Genomic DNA, 17,197 nt, shown 5'->3' with positions numbered 1-17,197 from the left:
TCTCTGTGGATTCTTTTATGTGTAATAAAGACTGAAGTCACACTGCAGCCTTAATATAATTAAATTAAAATGTCACTCAGTTGCTGGTTATAGAAGTAGGTTTCATTAGTTCCTGTGCTTACAAAACTACTGGTTAACATGATCATTATTTTGTACTTACTACCAATGAGTTTCATTTACTATTTTTCTAACTCCATGTTACAACAGTCTTCCACAGTTCATTCCTATTCACTTTCAATCCAGTCATCTTGAATGGGTTTGTGTCATTCATTAATATCATCACCTCACTACTGATTTCCAGATAATGTACAAGTACCTTGAATAACACAGGTTCCCACACAGATCCTTGGGGACATCGCTGGTATCCTTTCTCACTGTGAAAACTGTTGCTTACTGCTTCCAGCTATCAGTCTCTGAGTAATACTGCCTTTTTTTTCTCAAGACCAGATGTTTCCATTGTAGTAAACATCAGTGCAAATGACTAGCTTAGTTTACCTGCAGTTGCCCTACTTTCATTAAGCACTCCTTTTATACCTTGAAAATATATTAGTCCACTTACCTTTCTGGGAGGCTTCCTGTTTCTGATATTTTTAATGATCTTTTACACCTTTGGTAATTGTTCCTCAAGGTCTGTCAGTTGTTTAGTTCTGGTTTTGTGTCTTCCAAAAGTTAACTTTCCACAGTCATATATGTTCTTTCTGTTCTCCGCGTCTGAGTCTCTTTCAATTGCACCCTTTAATGTGCCGGCTCACATGGCTCAGCTACTTCTGGTGGGCCTTCTGGAGTCTTTTTAAGTAAGATGTGTACTCTGAAGGTCTAAGACAGTGCCTTCAAATAGTTTTGATTACAGTCTTAGTCTTTAACCTGTGACTTAATTTCTCTTTATTATCTTCCTCTTTATGCAGTTTTCTTCTTAAAGATAAATGCTACTCTGGTGATTTTTTTTTTTTTTTTTTTTTTTTTAGTAAAACAGTGAATATAAGTATGTTTTCATTTACCGCAAAATGTGTTTTCTATCATTTTATTTGCCTCTATGCTTTATTTAACCTATTGTCACAGTCCCCATTAGCATGAGTTACTATAATTCATAGGTATTTTATACTATGGAACTACAGCATCCTATTCATGATCTCGCCTTTTCTAAATTTACTGATATGCCTAATTTGTTGTCGTTTGAAACCTCCCATTCTGTTTCAGCCATTTTAGCAGTTTAAAAATTCTTTTAATGTGTATGTAGGAACGTTTTTCATTTTTTCTAGGTCTATTTGCCTGTTTTATATGCCCTGATTAATTAGGACTTCCGTTGTGTGAATAAAAGCAAGCATGTCCAAAATGTGGTGGCAACTGAGAAGGATTTTTTTGAATGACAATTATAAACCCACATCTACAGAGGAACTTAATAAATTATGTTGTGGATCTAATTAAAAAAATCTAAGGTGTTCTCAGTGAATTGCAGAGAACACTCTGTTGCTGAAAAATACTTCCACTTTTTCAAGGTTTAAACGAAGGTGAATAAGACATTGTGTGACATTGTTGCTGTATCCTGTAACGTAGCAAAAAAAAAAAAAAAAGAACCGAGGCTTTCAAGATTACAATTCCTTGTAAAGTTTGTTCAATCCATTTTAACTTTTATACCAATCTCCCTAGTCATATGAAAAGTGGTTTTATGCACAGGTATTAAAAGCATTGAAGTACTCTCAACTGGGAAGTCTTAGTAGATATAAAGCATTCCTTTCATTTTATGAGCAATTTCAAGGCAAATGTGCAGTTTACTCCTTTGACGATTATATTTTGGCAGCTACGGCATTCTTTCATCATTCCCTGTATTTTAGATGTTTTCAAGTGTATTTTGTCCTTCAGATAATGCTTACCGTCATATCTGGCGCCTTGTCATCACGCAATCACTATGCATGAGCAGTATTTCTTATCAATCAAAAAATGCCAGATTCAAGAGAATACACATTATAACCAGGTAACCCCTCAAGAATTCTTAATTTTGCTTTACAAACACCCTCCTAGTTTTATTAGCATTTATCCAGCTGCCATCATAGTCTTACTTCTGGAATCAAACCAGTTCCTTGTGAAATTGTCATAGTTTTCCCAAAATGAATCAAAGCAGTGATCTGATAACTACTTTTTATTGAAACAAAAATGCTGCCAATAGCAGAAATAATTAAGCAACAAAAAGTTAGATTAACACCACTGGATTCCATAATCTAGTGGCTGCTTGATGCCTGCTTTAAGATTCACTGAGGTTAAAAAAAAAAATACTTCAAGATGTACTCAGCTACTACAGTTTTTAAGAAACGGCACAGCACAACCGATCGCACCACACGCAAATCATGCTCTCTATGCTGAAAGAGGCAATAGTATTAAGAGTCACCATTTATACCATCCTGTAGTAAAATAATTTCCCATAAGCAGACTGAATCCTTAGGAGACCAATTAAACTAACTTTATGGCAGTTATGCACTACTGGGTTGGTGAAAAGAGGCTGGTCACAGCAGGATAAGGATCAAGCTCATAAATGAAGAGCAGCCGAAGCAGAGTAATATGAAAGAAGCACAAGGGAAATTTTACTGTCAAAAAAGCTGTTAAAGTGTTGTTACAGAAATATTAACTTAGGCTTGATCTTTGATTTAAAATTCCGGCTTCTAATGGATTCTTTCTTTCAAGAAATAGTTATTACCATTAATTTTAAAACTTTATAAAAATTAAGATTTTTTTTTTTAGTATTACTTGCTTATGAGAATCTTATAGCAAGGAATTTATCTTCCAAGAGAACGTGGAATTGGTTGCCCTCAAAGTGTAATGTCGATTTTTAAAAAATCTTTCAGTTACCATAATTGCAGATATATTTAATTACAGCCAATCTACTTATCTCAAACAGAAAAATGGATTTTTGGGTTATTTATATGCCACCAGAAACAGGACTAATAATTATTAATAAAGTAGTTAATGTTCATATGATTTTCAAGCACAGAATAAGGCTGAAGACTTTACATACTCTGTACAACGTAATAGTATCCATCTTTGCTTACACACTGCAGAAAAATGTTGCCTCCTCCCAACTAAAGAGGAAATAAATGACTTCACAGGGGAAAAATATTATCAATAATGAAAAAAAGAGGCTCTGTTCTCAAAAGAAACTATTATCCAGACTTGGAATTACATGATAAAAATATACTTAAACATAGACCCACTGTAATATCAGTCTCAAAAATGAATGATAAATTCTAATCATGCTGCTTCCAGGGAAAAAAGTTTACTGCTGCACTAATCACCAAAAAAAGATGGAGTCCTCCTCTTGATGGAGGATTTCTTGGCAACCAGTTCGTCCTGTCTGAAGTAATGAAAACCTCCAGCGTCGGACGGAAGAAGCGCAACAGTTCTTCACCCAAAAGAAAATAATGGGAAAAAAATTTGCAAGGCTTCTTCAAGTTCACCTTTTCCCTCTTGTGGTGGTAATATTGATCCACGTCCCATAAATTCAACCTTTTTGAGTAACCGTTAGGTAGTATCATGTGCCTACCAGGAGAGCATAACTTGTACCCGAAAGCTAGCCATTCTCTGTCGCCCCATCCCGCGGATTTAACCCGTTTCAAACGCCACCTTTCCCGTTGTTCCTAACCTGCAGGAACCAGCCGCATTGCCGTCCCTCTCTCAAGCTCCGCTCCGGTTGCCGCTGGCGGAACTACAGACGTGGCCAGCGATCCCCCGTCACCTGCCATCGCGCCTTCACTGCCACTTCTCCCAAAGCCTCGCAACCAAGCGTGTGCTTCGGAACCAAGTCAAGACGTTCACCTCCCTCTTTTGGGGGACTGACACCCCGTTTCCCGGCCGCTCTACCGGGCGTTACCTAGAAGCGCCAGCGCAGGCCGCAGCCGGGGATCAGCGGCCGACGGGCCGCCCCTGAGGGAGCCAAAGGCCACCGCAGCCTTTCTGCCCCGCGGCGGCCGCCTTAGCTTCCCTTTTGGCCGGCAGAGAGATGCCCCGAACAGAGCGCCAGAAGAGCCGCCGGCTTCTCTGTCAGCCATCGGGGCCGGCGGTGTGTCCGCCGGTGTCCCCCGGCCACCGCAGGCGAGGGCGGCTAACGGGACGGAGGAGCCGCCATCGAGGCCTTCCCGCCGCCGGCGGGCGCCAGGAGGGGCTCCCGCCCAGGGCTCGACGGCAGCGGGGAGCTCTCCCCCGGGGGCAGGGAGGCGGGAAGGCGGCAGCGAGCCGGGCTGCGCCGACGCCCGCCTGTGCGTGAGGGGCGCGGGGAAGGGAACCGGCCCCGCTTACCGGCTCCCGGCCCCCTCCCTCCACCGGCCGGCCGCTCAGGCGGAGTTTGCTCCCTCAGGGACGGGCCCGCGCCGGGGTCTCTGCGGGGGAAGCGCCCGTGCGCGGCGGCCGCGGCGCTGAGGAAATGGCGGCCGCGGAAACCGCCCCCCCGCCCCCGGTGTCCCGCGGCCGGGCCCCCTCCCCGCCTGCCCTGCCCGCTCCTCCCGAGGGATGTGCCCCGTGGGGAGCGGGACACCCCCGTCACCCTCCCGGCACAGGCCGGCATCGAGCCGCAGCGGCAGGCCGGGAGCCGGAGGCGTGGTGGCAAACCGCGCCTTCGCACCTCGGGGCCGGCCGCCTCCCCCGTGAAAATGCCGATGTGGGGAGAGAAAACGCCCCCCCACGCCCGAGCGGGTGCCGTGCCCTCAGGGAGCCGTCCGCGTCCAGCAGCCGCCACCCCCCCCCCCCCCCCCCCCGCCTTCCCCGGCCCCTCCTGGGGTGGGGAGAAGCCGTCGACGGAAAGATCCCCACCGGGCACCGGAGCGCCGGCGGCGGGCGGGCGGGAGAGCTAAGGCCGAGCAGCGACCGGCCAGCCGCGGGGCCGGCAGGAGGGAAGCCGAGCACCGTGCCCCCGGGTCCCCCCCCCCCCCCCGCCATCGCGGATCCTCCGCGGCCTCCCTGGCTGCGCGGAGCTGGCTCCGCACGCCGGCCCGGCTCTGCCCGCACGGCCGCGGCGGAGAGCGCCCGTCCGGCACCGCCCCCCAAAATAGTGAAAATTAATAAAAGAAGGATCGAAGGGGGGGGGGGGGGAATACTCGGGCTGGAGAGATGCCCCTCGTTGCCGTGCTTTTGGGGAGAGTGGGGCCGGCGGGGCGGCGTGTGCCCTGCCCCACGGGCGTGGGCGGAGAGGGGCCCACTCAGCCCTGCGAGGGGCCGCGCACGAAAAAATCGGGCATTGCCAAAAAAAAAAAAAAAAAAAAAAAAAAAAGAAACCCCCAAACCACATGGCTCCGAAAGCCCTGGCGTTGCCCCAGCGCTGCCCGGTCCCGCAGGGCTGATGGCAAGCGGCGCGGCACGGGGACGGGGCTGAAGGGTGCCGTGGTAGGTTGCGGATGGTCCATCACTAACTTAAGAGAAGTCTGTGTTTGCATAAGGGCCCCATTAAATAGCGTATGTTAACTGTAAAAAGAATACAAGAATGATTTTTTTTTCCCCTCGGTGCGTGTGGTTTTTGACGATGCTATCAAAGCGGTTCTCTTCTCCCGCCCCTCCGCAAACACTCTCAATATGTCTCTTTAACGATATAGGTTGTATTTATCTATCGCATTCCGGCAGGATTGTTAAGCTCCTGAGCTCCTAGGGCAACAAACATGGAGGGGGGGAATCCTCCGGCAAATCCGACTGGGGCTGTCATGATCATGAATAAAAATAAAAGGCTTAATCTTCTGCTTTGGGCTAATGAAACAATTTAGCCTCCTTCCAAAATATGGAAGCGCTCCGATGGGCTGAGCGGGGCCGATGCCGGAGCCCCGCAGGAGGGGACCTGCCCCGCACCCCGGGGTGCCGGTCCCGCTGTCACGGGCGGGGGCACTTCCCCGGCCACCCCCGGCCCGAACGGGCCGCCGTGCCCCAGCAGGCATGAGGAGCTCGAAGGTTTTTAATTACACTCCTTCCCTTTGCTCCCTTCATTTTTCTGCACCCTTTGCAGCGAGACACACTTGGAATCAGAGTGGTTGTGACATTTTGGTGGCAGCTTATTGTGCGGAACACTTAAAGTTTAAAAAACAAGCCCCATAGAAGTTGAGGGGCTTAAAGCAGCCCCCTTTGTGGGGCGAGACATAGAGTTTTGATTCTGGACAATGGTGTTTCTCAAATTTCTTCCAAAAACCTGCACCCCATCTGTGATCTCAATGAAATCGCTTTTCTCTCTCCCTTCAATTCATTTGGCAAAGGCGAAGCAGATGCATGGGACGGGGTCTGAATTTTAATTATTAGGTTTTACCTGAAACAAAACAGCAAATCCTTTTTACCATGTGTTTGAAGTTAGGAGACGGGTAGGGGAATATAAAATATAATTAAAAAGCTCTCGGATCGTTAGGGAGCTGACAAGAGCCTTTTTAATGAACCTCTCGGAGCGCCCTATAGCAAATTAGCAGAGCGGAGCTTTCCTGAGTCATTCTGCCCCTGAACTGCTGCCTCCTCTTTACCTGCGTGTGGGAGCGTGAGCGTGTGTTTCCACGCCGCAGGCCCACGGCCGCAGGAGAGGCTGCGGCACACGCGTGTTTCCCTCTGCCACGGAAAGCGCCGTTGACACGCTGGCTCCCAGCGGAGCCTTCGCTGCCCCGCAGCCACCTGCAAGGTGATGGGGAGAGGAGGGGACCGGGGGGGGCGGCAGCCTGTGCCGGCCCCCCCCCGCCCCGCGGCTGCCTGCCCGGGGTCCGCTCCACCGGTCCCGCGGAGGTTTGCAGCGCTCCCAAAAGCTCCGAGCTCCCGGGACACCCCCCCCCCCTCCTCTCCCACCCGCCCTCCGCGCATTATCTCAAAGTGCATTTGACCATCAATAAGGTGCGAAGGGAAAATTGTCTGTCACTTTAATCCATGCCCGAGGGGCTGGGAAATAAGAAAGGGAGAGGGAGAAGGAGGGAGAGAGAGAAAAGGAAAGGTCTTAAAGAGCCTAAAATCCATACAAGAGCTGTGGGAATGCGGGAGCCGGGCTCTGCTCTCCCCGGCCATCCCTCAATTAGCAGTAAGCTCCCCGTACGGGGGAGCGCCCGGCAGCATTGCCTTCGAAGGTGAGCCGCCGCGGTTAAGGACACGATCCGCTCCGCCGCCCCTGCTTCCAGCCGCCCCTGCTTCCAGCCGCCCCGGGCTCCCCCCGCCCCGGGCTCCCCCTGCGGGAAAGGGAAATTCCTGCCCCCATCCTCCTCATCGGTGACTCCGCTCAACTTGTCTCTCCGGGGCGGGTGGGATGAAGGGGAGAGCACCGGGGGGGGGATTCGGCATCGGCACCCCCGCAGCACACACCCCCCCCCCCCCCCCCCCCCCCCCCCTTCGCAGAGGGCTGCCCCCCGGCTGGAGGTACCTGGCTTTCCCCCCTCCGCGGGGAGAGGCTGCCTCCCCCCGCCCGCTCCGCTAAAGCGATTAAGATTTCTTTCCCCTCCCTTGGGAAGCCCCAGCCCGAGTCTCAGCCAAACCCGGGGGACATGAGCCAGCGCCAAAGGCCCGGGGGACGGAACCCGGATTTTTAATTTTTAGCTCCAGCACGGGGGGGGGGGGGGGGGGGGGGGGTGGGGAGGCGCGAATTTTTGCATGTGTGCGCTTTTTTTCCTCTTTCTGTGTGTCTGTGTGCGTGCGTGTGGATAGGCACAAGCTCTCAGAGAAAAGAAATTTTAGAGTAACAACTAAAGGCTTTCTTGTGCAGTTATTTTAAGGGCTTTGTTCAGTGCCTGAAGGGGGATGCGCCCATTTGTTCGGGTGGGGATTCATCACATGCCCCTTTCATGTGAACCAGAGGTTAACAACCTAATGAGCACTTGGTGAAGAGATGAAGCGTGTAAAGAGCCCGATTTTCCCAAATCCTGGGCTGCTGTCTTGGGGATGTGCTACTCTAACCTCTGCCGGGCTAATAGTCTCAGCACTTCCAGCGGGGAGGCCCCGGGAGGCAACCGGGTCCAGCAGCGCTCAGGCAGGGCAGCAGCAGCGAGACAGCCCGTTTCCAATACCCCACCGGGGAGCCGGGGGGGCCCGGCCCCGCCGCTACATATGTTGGGTCAAGTCTCCCCATTGTGAGCGTGTAAAAAGGTGTAAAAACTCAATCATCTGTAGCTTTTTTAAAGGGAGGGCTTACCCTGGATTTGTTGCATAATGGATTGTTAAAAAAGTAGAGGGTTGAATTAAAACTGTTCCCTAGTCACTTTTAATTAGACCACTCTATTTAATTAGCAAAGTTGAAACATGCAATTAAAATTAGCTCAGTTTAGCACATATTAAAGGAAATGGGGGACGCGGCTCCGGCTCATGTTAAAGCGAGTCGGAGGAGAAATGGCGGAGAAGTTTGAGTCTAAGCGAAATGACTCTGTAGAGGTAATTCAGCAGGCGGCCATCTGTCAGAGGACCCGCCGTCCTGCCCTTAACTACGAACCCGCTCCGAATGTCTCTGTAACGACCGTCCCCTCACCGCCAGCGCGTTACACGCCACCGGTGCCGCTGGATGGAGCAAAGTGCTTCCAGAGGCTGCCTGCGTGGGTATTTATGGTGGGCTATTTCCTAAAAGCCCGGTGCTGGGACCTGCGCCGGCCCCGGCCGGTGCCCCGGGGGGCTCGGGCAGCCCCGGTCCGCGGGTGCGGGTCCCTGCCGGGCAGCCGCCGGGCTGCGGGGCGGAGAGGAGCCCACGCGGGAATATGCGGAGCCCCGATTTTCCCGTGTTGCCTTCCACAAATCTCGCTCCCTTGCCTCTTTTCCTCCCCCACTGGGAGCCGGGAAATGGAGTTAATAATGTTTCAAATACTTGGGAAGTCCGGGCTAACGGGAGCTCCGTCCACCTTTCTCCGCTCCGGGATCTGAGGAGGTTGCCTGGACTGGGAGGAATGTGCCTTTTTCTTGGGGGGGGGGGGGCGGGTGGGTAATTTTCATTCTTGTAATATTGGTTTGGGGATAATTACTTTTAATGTCAAAAAGATTTAGTTTAATATCATCTCTATTAGGCTGCTGGGCGGATAATTAAAAGTGAAGATGATAGCAGCAGGGAAACAGATGGCATTTGCTTACTTTGATTCAGTAGGTAAATAATGAAAAAGTCAATGGCAAACCCCCTAGAACAATTGAAACCTTAAAGAGCACTAACATTAGCAGGTACTTACAAACTGTCTTCCGCTAAGAACGAGATGAAAATACACTAATCAAGAACTATATTTCTCTGGGATGCTTCCGGGCGCTGCGCTGCCTCCGGGCGTGCGTGTCTGCCTTCCCCTCCATGGCAGCCAATAGACGGGCTCTTTTTAATTAAGATTTTACTACTGTAATTGGGGGAAGATGCAGCAGCACCGTTGCATGCAGCCCTCTCAAACTTTTGCACGGGAGCAGCGATACTTGGGCAGCCTTTGGGTGAATCGATGGGAGTGAGGAGAGAAATAAACACCGGGAAGATCGGGTTTGCTTAAAAATAAATATAAAAAAAAAAAAAACAACAAACCCAAGTCTCGTGTTTTATCGAGCTGACCCAGACGTGAGCACCGAGTCGTGGGCGCCGACTTCGTGCGTGTCTGGAGGCTGCCAGAGTCAAACACGTAGCGGGGATAATTAAGCAGCAACCCGGGCACCACGCAAGGAAACGCGGCGTTGCTTTTTCACTCCTCTAACTCAATAACGTCGCTTTTTCACGCGTCTGGAGGGCGCAGGTTGCCCAAACCGGGGGCGACGCTGCGCCCCGTAATCTCTGGCTCTGCCCCCCCCCCACCACCCCCGGGGGGGTCCGCGGGGCCGGCAGCCGCCTGCGCCCGGCCCGGGCAGGGCTCTCGCCGTGGGGGGACCCGCTCGCCCCGGGCCCTGGAGCTGGCCCAGGCGCCCTGGGCCAAACCTGAGCTGCTCCTCCGGGGCCCGGGGAGCCCTTTTGGTGGGGGGGGAGGCAAGGAGCTGGGTCCACGGGTCGGCTCTTCTCGTGGATTTGACGGCGGTGGTGGGAGCTCCCAGAGAGAAGCTGGGAGCGAGACGAGTCTCGGGGGCTTTAAAGTTGCATTTCGCTGCGTTTGGAGGAATGAATTTCTCTTTTCCTCGTAACCTCGCGGCGTCCCGCTCCGGCTCCCCAGCACACCCACCCGTGCAGCGGGCTACCCTGTGGGTTCCTAAAACACCGACACCCCCCCCCCAAAGAAAGACACAAAAGCAGGGATGTACATGAAGATTTTATTCTGCCTCCACGAACAGAAATGAATTGCGGTAGGACAGAAGGGAGGAAAGCAACGGCAACCCCCCCACACTGCCTCCCGTGCACTCTCACATCCCCCCCAGGGCTCTGGCAGGCCGGGACGAAGCTGGGGAAAGAAGCCCTCAGCTCATGGCAAACCCTGGCCCCGGCTTTGCTGGTCCGGGATAACTCACAGCCAAGTTGTGTTTTGTTTGAATAAAATCTGTGAAATGCGCGCACTGTTTGTCTCGGTTCGCGGGGAAAGCTTCCAAAGGCAAATAAGGACAGGGGAGAAATGATTGTTATTAAAATATCAAATCAGTGAAAAGTGAGACTCCGGGGTCTCCTTTTCTAAAGGCACTTTGTAAGAAAACAACACCACAAAAAAAAAAAAAAAAAAAGCGGGGGGGGGATCCCGTTTGCAAGTGCCCCCTTCAGCGACCAGAGCCGGCGAGAGGAAAGAGCAGAATCTCTCGTAGCCCGGAGGAGTGTGCCGAGTCCGGAGAAGAGGCCTCGGCCCTGGGCTCAGGAGTGACCCCGGTGAACAGCGGCGTTTTCCCGGGAGCGGCGGGGCCGCGGGAGCGGAGCGGCGGCTTCGCCTTCGGCCCCCGCCGCCGCCCGCCCGCCCTTGCGGGGATGGTGAGAAAGAAGCAGAGGGTGGGAAACCGTTAAACGCTCCTGATATATTGGGGGAGCTTTTGGCAAACGTCCTCGGGACTCGCGGAGTCCTGGGGCTGCGTTACATATTCTTGCAATAAACTTTTTTTTTTTTTTAATAAAACTCGGCTATTTCGATGTTGGATTGGTACTGAGCGTAATATTTAAAAAGCAGTGTATGGTTAAGTGTTTTGGTTGAGGGGGTGCCTGTAGTGCTGACTCGGGATAAACATCAGAAAGAGGCACTGGGTGTTAATGTGCACAGCGCTAGGACATTGTGTCCCAACTCTTCCTATAGGCACTGGGGGACGTGCTGCATGAGCCTACGGGAACTATATGTAACGCCTTGGGATAGAGATGCTACACGTTATGTGGTCAAACTTCTACACCGCCGTTTGCAACGTTACTAACGGCACGAGGCTCTGAACAGAAATCACCGCATTTCACTGGCTGGTTAATAACCCACTGCTGTTTGGTTTGTTTTGGTTTTTTCTTTTGCTCTTTTTTTTTTTTTTTTTTTTTTGGTCACGGCTGTTTCCAAAATAGATCGTTTTAAACCGCCATAACGGAAAGGATAACCCAGCCCTTTAATTTAAATCAAAGCGGAAAGAAAAGGGAACGGGGGAAATCAGCGTAACCCGTGTCCTGTGTTGTTGGTGATGGCAGGCTCCCTCGAGGGGGAAAGGGGAAGGTATTTGCAGGAAAAAAAAAGCACGGCAAAACCAAACAAAACTGCCAGGAAGAAGGGAGAACCTTTTTTCCATGGTAAGCCAACATAAAGCAGTAATTTAAATGTTTCTTATTCAGTCTGATCGAGTTCTAGGAATTCCCAATTAAATCAGATGATCTGAGTAATTCTCCCCGGAGAGTAAAATCAGGGGTTGCGAATAAAATTAAATCGGGTATTTTGACTTCGCGGCTGTATTAAATAAAGGTGTTATAACACCTAAATCACGAGGAGTGGGTGGCAGCTGCACACACGGAAAGTCGTGTGGGAAAGCGTTCATTTCGTAAAAAAAAAAAAGAAAAGAAAAGAAAGAAGAGAGGAGGGAGGATACAGGAGTCGTAAAAATACTGAAAAGTCTGCAATTGTGCTTCTCGCAGCCCCAGAAGGAGTCTGACAAAAGGGAAGGGGCAGCGGAGCATCAGCGAGCGCTGCCCGTCCTGCCCCCCCCGGGGTCCTCCGCGGCCCTCCGCGGCCGTGCGCGCTTCCCCGGCCGCCGAGGGCTGGGGGTCCGGCGCCTTTCGAGCAGAGCCAGCGCTTTCTCCCCTCCCGGCTCGGGTGCCCGGGTGCCCCGGGGGCGGGCAGGCAGCCCACCCACCCGGGGAGGCGGCGGGAGAAGGTCTGGCGGCGTGCGACCCGCGGGTGGGGATGCCGAGGCGGCGGGGAGGAGGGCCTTGGCCACCGGCAGACGGTTCCCGCTACGGGGAAGGACTTAGGGACACATGTAACAAAGAACTTTATAAAGTGCCGGGGAGGACGGAGGTCCCGCGTGGGAAACGGAGGGGAGAGCCCTGGGGGAAGGAGCCGGCGTTATTTCCCACCGGGGCTGCCGAAGTGCTACCTCCTCCCCGTTACCAGCGAAGGTGACGTCAAACCCGGGCGGTTAATGCTAAAACAAAAGCTGCGGGGTTAATATACAGTTACGGGCCCGACAGCCTCCTCCTCAAAAATCAGCCCCTCGGGTTTATTGTCCCCGCGGGGAAGGCGCCTGTTGAGCATGTAGTCACGCAAACAGCTGGCGGGAGAGAGAACGAACTTCACTTGGCGGGGAGCGAAGGGCGGGCAGGGCTCTCCCAGCCCGCAGCGCAATCAAAGTACGGAAAATCAAACTCACCTCGGGCTTCTCCTATTGCAGCAGCACTTGTACCATTCACCTGCCGTTGTGGAGCGAGAGAGGGAGGGCACGGGGGGCAGAGAAAGACAAGAGGGCAGAGAGCGAGCCAGAGAGGGGAGGAAGGAAAAGGGAAGGAAGGGAAAAGGAAAGAAGGAAAAGGGAAGGAAGGAATAGGGAAGGAAGGAATAGGGAAGGAAGGAATAGGGAAGGAAGGGAAGAGCAAGAAAGAAAAAAGAAAGGAAGAAAAAGGGAAGGAAAAGGGGAGGAAGAAAAAGGGAAGAAAGAAAAAGGGGAGGAAGAAAAAGGGAAGGAGAGGCATCGTTACGTACTATCATAAAACGAATTCTCCAAGGGCAGGGGGGAGACCATAGATTGAATTGTCACCTTCCACAGTATACTTCCCCCCACCCTTTTGACAAGTGAGACCTAGGAAAAAAAAACCCCACAACCCCCCCCCCCCCCCCAAAGCCCCAAACGGTTGGCGAGGCAAATACCGTTTCCAGTGGATTAAATAACAAGAAAAGCCAAACTCTCGGGCAGCGAGCAATCGGACCGATTTTTAGCGCGCCCGCCCGCAGCGGGAGCGCACGCACACGCGCACGCACACGCACACGCGCGGACACCGCGCGCCCCGCGGGTCCCCCCAGGACCCTCCCGGCTCTCCGCGGGCGCGGCGCGCTCGGGCAGCCGCCGGGCGGACGCGGCGGACCGCCGGGCGGCCAATCAGAGCGGCTCTTCCCGCCCCTGGCCAATAGCAGGCGCCACATTGTTGTCAAATGTTGCCTAATGGCAACGCGGGGCGCAACAATAGCGCGAGTGGCGGCGGGCGGCGCGGCGGCCAGCGCGCTCTGCCTGCAGCTCCGGCCGCGCGGGCCGCACGCGCCAGGCGGCGCGGGGCGGCGGCGTGTCCCGGGGGGCGCGCGCGGGGGCCTGCGGCGCTCCGGCCCTGCCCGCTCCGGCCCCGCCGTCGGCTCCGACCGCTCCGACGCCGGCCGGCCGGCCGCCCGCTCGGGGCTCGCCGCGGAGGGTGAGCCCAGCGCAGCCCAGCCCAGCTGAACCGGGCCGGGCCGGGGGGCGGGGGCTCCCCTGGCCGCGGGCTGCCGGCCCCTGCTGCTCGGGAGACGGGGTGATTTTTTTTTTTTTTAATTTTTTTTTTTTTTTGTATTCTCTCCTGGATTCGAGCCTCCGCGGCTTGTGGCGAGGGAGCCTGTCGTTGAAGGTGCCGGATTGCTCTTTGAAGGGACGCTTTTAACCTGTGATCGTAGCTAAAAGGGGGAAGGGGGAGCTGAGCTTAGCGAGCAGCTCGGGTTTCCACCGGGGCACCGTGGGGAGCGGCGATCCCGCAGGCGCGGACGGGCGAGCTCGGCTTTGAGCCCGGCGCGATGGACTTGGTGCGGACGGAGAGCAAGCAGGCGAGAGAGATCTAAGTTTTCTCGGATTTTCTTGTCTTAGACTCGCTTTTCGGGAGCGGAGGGGCGGGGAGGAGGGCGCAGAAGGGCTCCCGACGGCCCCCCTCCTCACTCCAGCCCCACTCCGGAGCCGTGTGCCGGGGCGCAGGGGCGGCGAGGCGATAGGCGCTGGGGTTTGCATGCCGGCGCCCGGGGCTCCGTGTGCCCCCCGCCCGTGATCGCGCCTGAAGGCGCCGGGAGTCGCTCCGCGTCCGGGCGCGCCGCGGGTGGGGGGGGGGTGGGGGGCTGCCCCCCGCCCCGGCTCGCTTCGGGGGAGGCCAGGGAGGGGGGAGATCGCTCTTTCGGGGCGGGCTCGCCAGGATGGAGCTGCGGTCGGAGCTGCCCAGCGTGCCCGCCGCTCCCCCCCCGGTACCCCCCAGCTCGGTGGCGGCGGCAGCGGCGGCGGCGGCGGCCACGCTGCCGGTAAGCGTAGCCGGGAGCTTGCTGCGGGCTCCGCCGCTGCTGCTGCGGGCGGCCGAGAAGTACCCGCGGACGCCCAAGTGCGCCCGTTGCCGCAACCACGGGGTGGTGTCGGCGCTGAAGGGCCACAAGCGGTACTGCCGCTGGAAGGACTGCATGTGCGCCAAGTGCACCCTCATCGCCGAGCGCCAGCGCGTCATGGCGGCCCAGGTGGCGCTGCGCCGCCAGCAGGCGCAGGAGGAGAACGAGGCCCGCGAGCTCCAGCTGCTCTACGGCACCGCCGAGGGGCTGGCCCTGGCGGCCGCCAACGGCATCATCCCGCCCCGGCCCGCGTACGAGGTCTTCGGCTCCGTCTGCGCCGGCGGCGGCGGCGGCGAGGGAGGCGCCGGCGCCTCAGGTGAGGCCGCGATGTGGGACCTCGCGGGGAGCGCGGCACCGGCGGCGGAGGCCGGGGGGGGGGGGGGGGGGGGGGGGGGAGGAGGCGGGAGAGGCGGCGGGGCGCCTGGGGCAGCCGCACTGACGGTCTCTCTCCTTCTCGCCCCCCGCCCCGCAGAGTCCAAGATGCAGAAGTTCGAGCTGTTCCCCAAGACGCTGCTGCCGAGCCGCGCCGTCACCCCGCAGCAGGCGGGCGGGAAGCCCCTCTCCCCGGACGGCGAGTCCGTGCCCGGCACCTCCTCCCCAGAAGCTCGCCACGGCTCGGGCTCGGAGAACGGGGACGGCGAGTCCTTCCTGAGCTCGCCCGTCTCCAAGGGCCCGAAGGAGGGGGAGGAGAGCCCGGGCTCCATCAGCCCGCTGGGCTCGGACTCGGGCTCGGAGGCGGACAAGGACGAGCAGGACCCGTCGCCCTCGGCCGGCGGCCGGCAGCGGACTCCCATCGACATCCTGACGCGCGTCTTCCCGGCGCACAAGCGCAGCGTGCTGGAGCTGGTGCTGCAGGGCTGCGGCGGGGACGTGGTCCAGGCCATCGAGCAGATCCTCAACAACCGCGGCCCGGAGAAGGGCCCCGAGGAGGGCTGGGCTCGGGACGGCGCCCTGCAAGGCCTTCCGCCCACCCCCGCCGCCGCCGCCGCCCACCACCGGCCCTTGATAGCCGGCGCCATGGCCCCCGCCATCGGCACGCTGGGCAGCCGCTCGGCCTTCTCCCCGCTGCAGCCCAACGCCACGCACTTCGGGGCCGAGGCCGGCGCCTACCCGCTGGGCACCCACCTGGGACTCAACCCCCTCCGCCTCGCCTACTCGGCGCACAGCCGGGGACTGGCCTTCATGACCCCCTACTCCACGGCCGGGCTGATGCCCACCCTCGGGTTCCGGCCGCCCGTGGACTACGCCTTCAGCGACCTCATGCGGGACCGCTCCGCCGTGCACAAGGAGCAGGTCTACTCCGGCGGGCTCTACGGGCCCATGGTCAACAACACCCCCGAGAAGCAATAGCGGGGGCGGCTTCCCAAAGCTCATCTCTGTAGGGGTAGCTAGGTGGGCACGGGTGGACGGACGCAGGTGGCTTTCTCTCCCCTCTCCCCCCGTACAGGCGACGGTTGCGTGCGGAGCCCGGCGCGGACAGACGTAGGTGTATGAAAACGGTGATAAAGGTGCACTTTTCATTGTCCAGACATGAGTCACTCTTTGTTGCTTATGGCCATAAGCATGGATATCCTCGGTGCGTCGTGGGGTGCACGCGCGCGCGCGCACACACGCTCACTCTCTTTCCCACACACATACATATATATATGTATACTAGCAAGTGTATAATGTTATAAAATGGAAATCTAAGTTATTAATGTAACTCGTAGGTGAACTTGGTATTAACGTTAAGCTAAAGGTTAGACAGCTCATTGTAATACTTACCAGGCGTATAGATTAAACATATTGTCAAATTGAAAGCCTTTACCTTCCCGCCCCGAGAAATGTTACGATCTGTATATAACATTGGAAAGTAGATATATTTGTAACTGTCCGTAGGACCCCGGCGCCAATGGTGTATGACGGTTTAATAAGCCTCCTTCATTTGTGATCTGCAAGAAAATTGCTTTCTTGTTCCGATGTAGCAAACTTCTTGCTGTTTCTAACAGGTAATTCTGTGTTTCCATTTCATAGAAATAAATGTTATTTTCTATTAAAAAAAAAAATCGGTCTTACAAGTGGCAAGTGGTATTTTATGAGACAGTGGAAGTGTGTTTTGGGAAATTTATTTGACAAGTATAGTCAATATTTAAAGGAGTTTATGCAATTAGTACAAACATGTTTACTACATTTTTATCATGGTCAAACCAGATATTCTTCGGAAAATTTATAAATAAAAACGAAGCGTACAAACCAGAGCAATTTCCTTATCAGCTGAAATTGTCAAATACGTTTATTTTTGGTTCTGGTCCTTTTATTATTTACACCAGGGGAAAAAAAACCCCAAACTAACCAGAGGTGTAAATTTAAGCAGGATTTTTTTTCCCCTTGATATCTCGCCGATTTTTGTCATATTTAGGAAGTCTGGCTTTGTTGTAGAGAAGAAAAGCATGGCTAAGGCAAACGCCTGCCTTGCCAACTGTGGGTTGTGTAGCAACAGAGACGTACCTTTCCCTTGCATCTGAAATTTGAATGTGCGTTTTAATTCTTTCTATATCAAGATAAGCAAAGGGATATGTAATAAGGACAGTTTTTCAGAACGTAAGAAT

The 17,197-nt window shown here is 54.6% G+C and overlaps 1 protein-coding gene across 1 annotated transcript; it reads left to right on the top strand.

The window, feature by feature from the left end:
• The first annotated feature begins 13,836 nt into the window (after nucleotides 1-13,836).
• On the top strand, nucleotides 13,837-16,666 carry DMRTA2 (DMRT like family A2). Its single transcript, XM_030034287.2, has 2 exons — nucleotides 13,837-14,925; nucleotides 15,082-16,666. Exons 1-2 carry the CDS (start codon nucleotides 14,430-14,432, stop codon nucleotides 15,957-15,959), a joined length of 1,374 nt encoding a protein of 457 aa, XP_029890147.1. The 5' UTR covers nucleotides 13,837-14,429; the 3' UTR covers nucleotides 15,960-16,666.
• The last annotated feature ends 531 nt before the right edge of the window (nucleotides 16,667-17,197 follow it).

This window comes from Aquila chrysaetos, chromosome 12 (genome assembly GCF_900496995.4).
Source record: "Aquila chrysaetos chrysaetos chromosome 12, bAquChr1.4, whole genome shotgun sequence".
Classification (NCBI taxonomy): Eukaryota; Metazoa; Chordata; class Aves; order Accipitriformes; family Accipitridae; genus Aquila; species Aquila chrysaetos.
The sequence above is the reverse complement of the archived record's forward strand: the minus strand, read 5'-3'. Positions and strand labels throughout refer to the sequence as shown.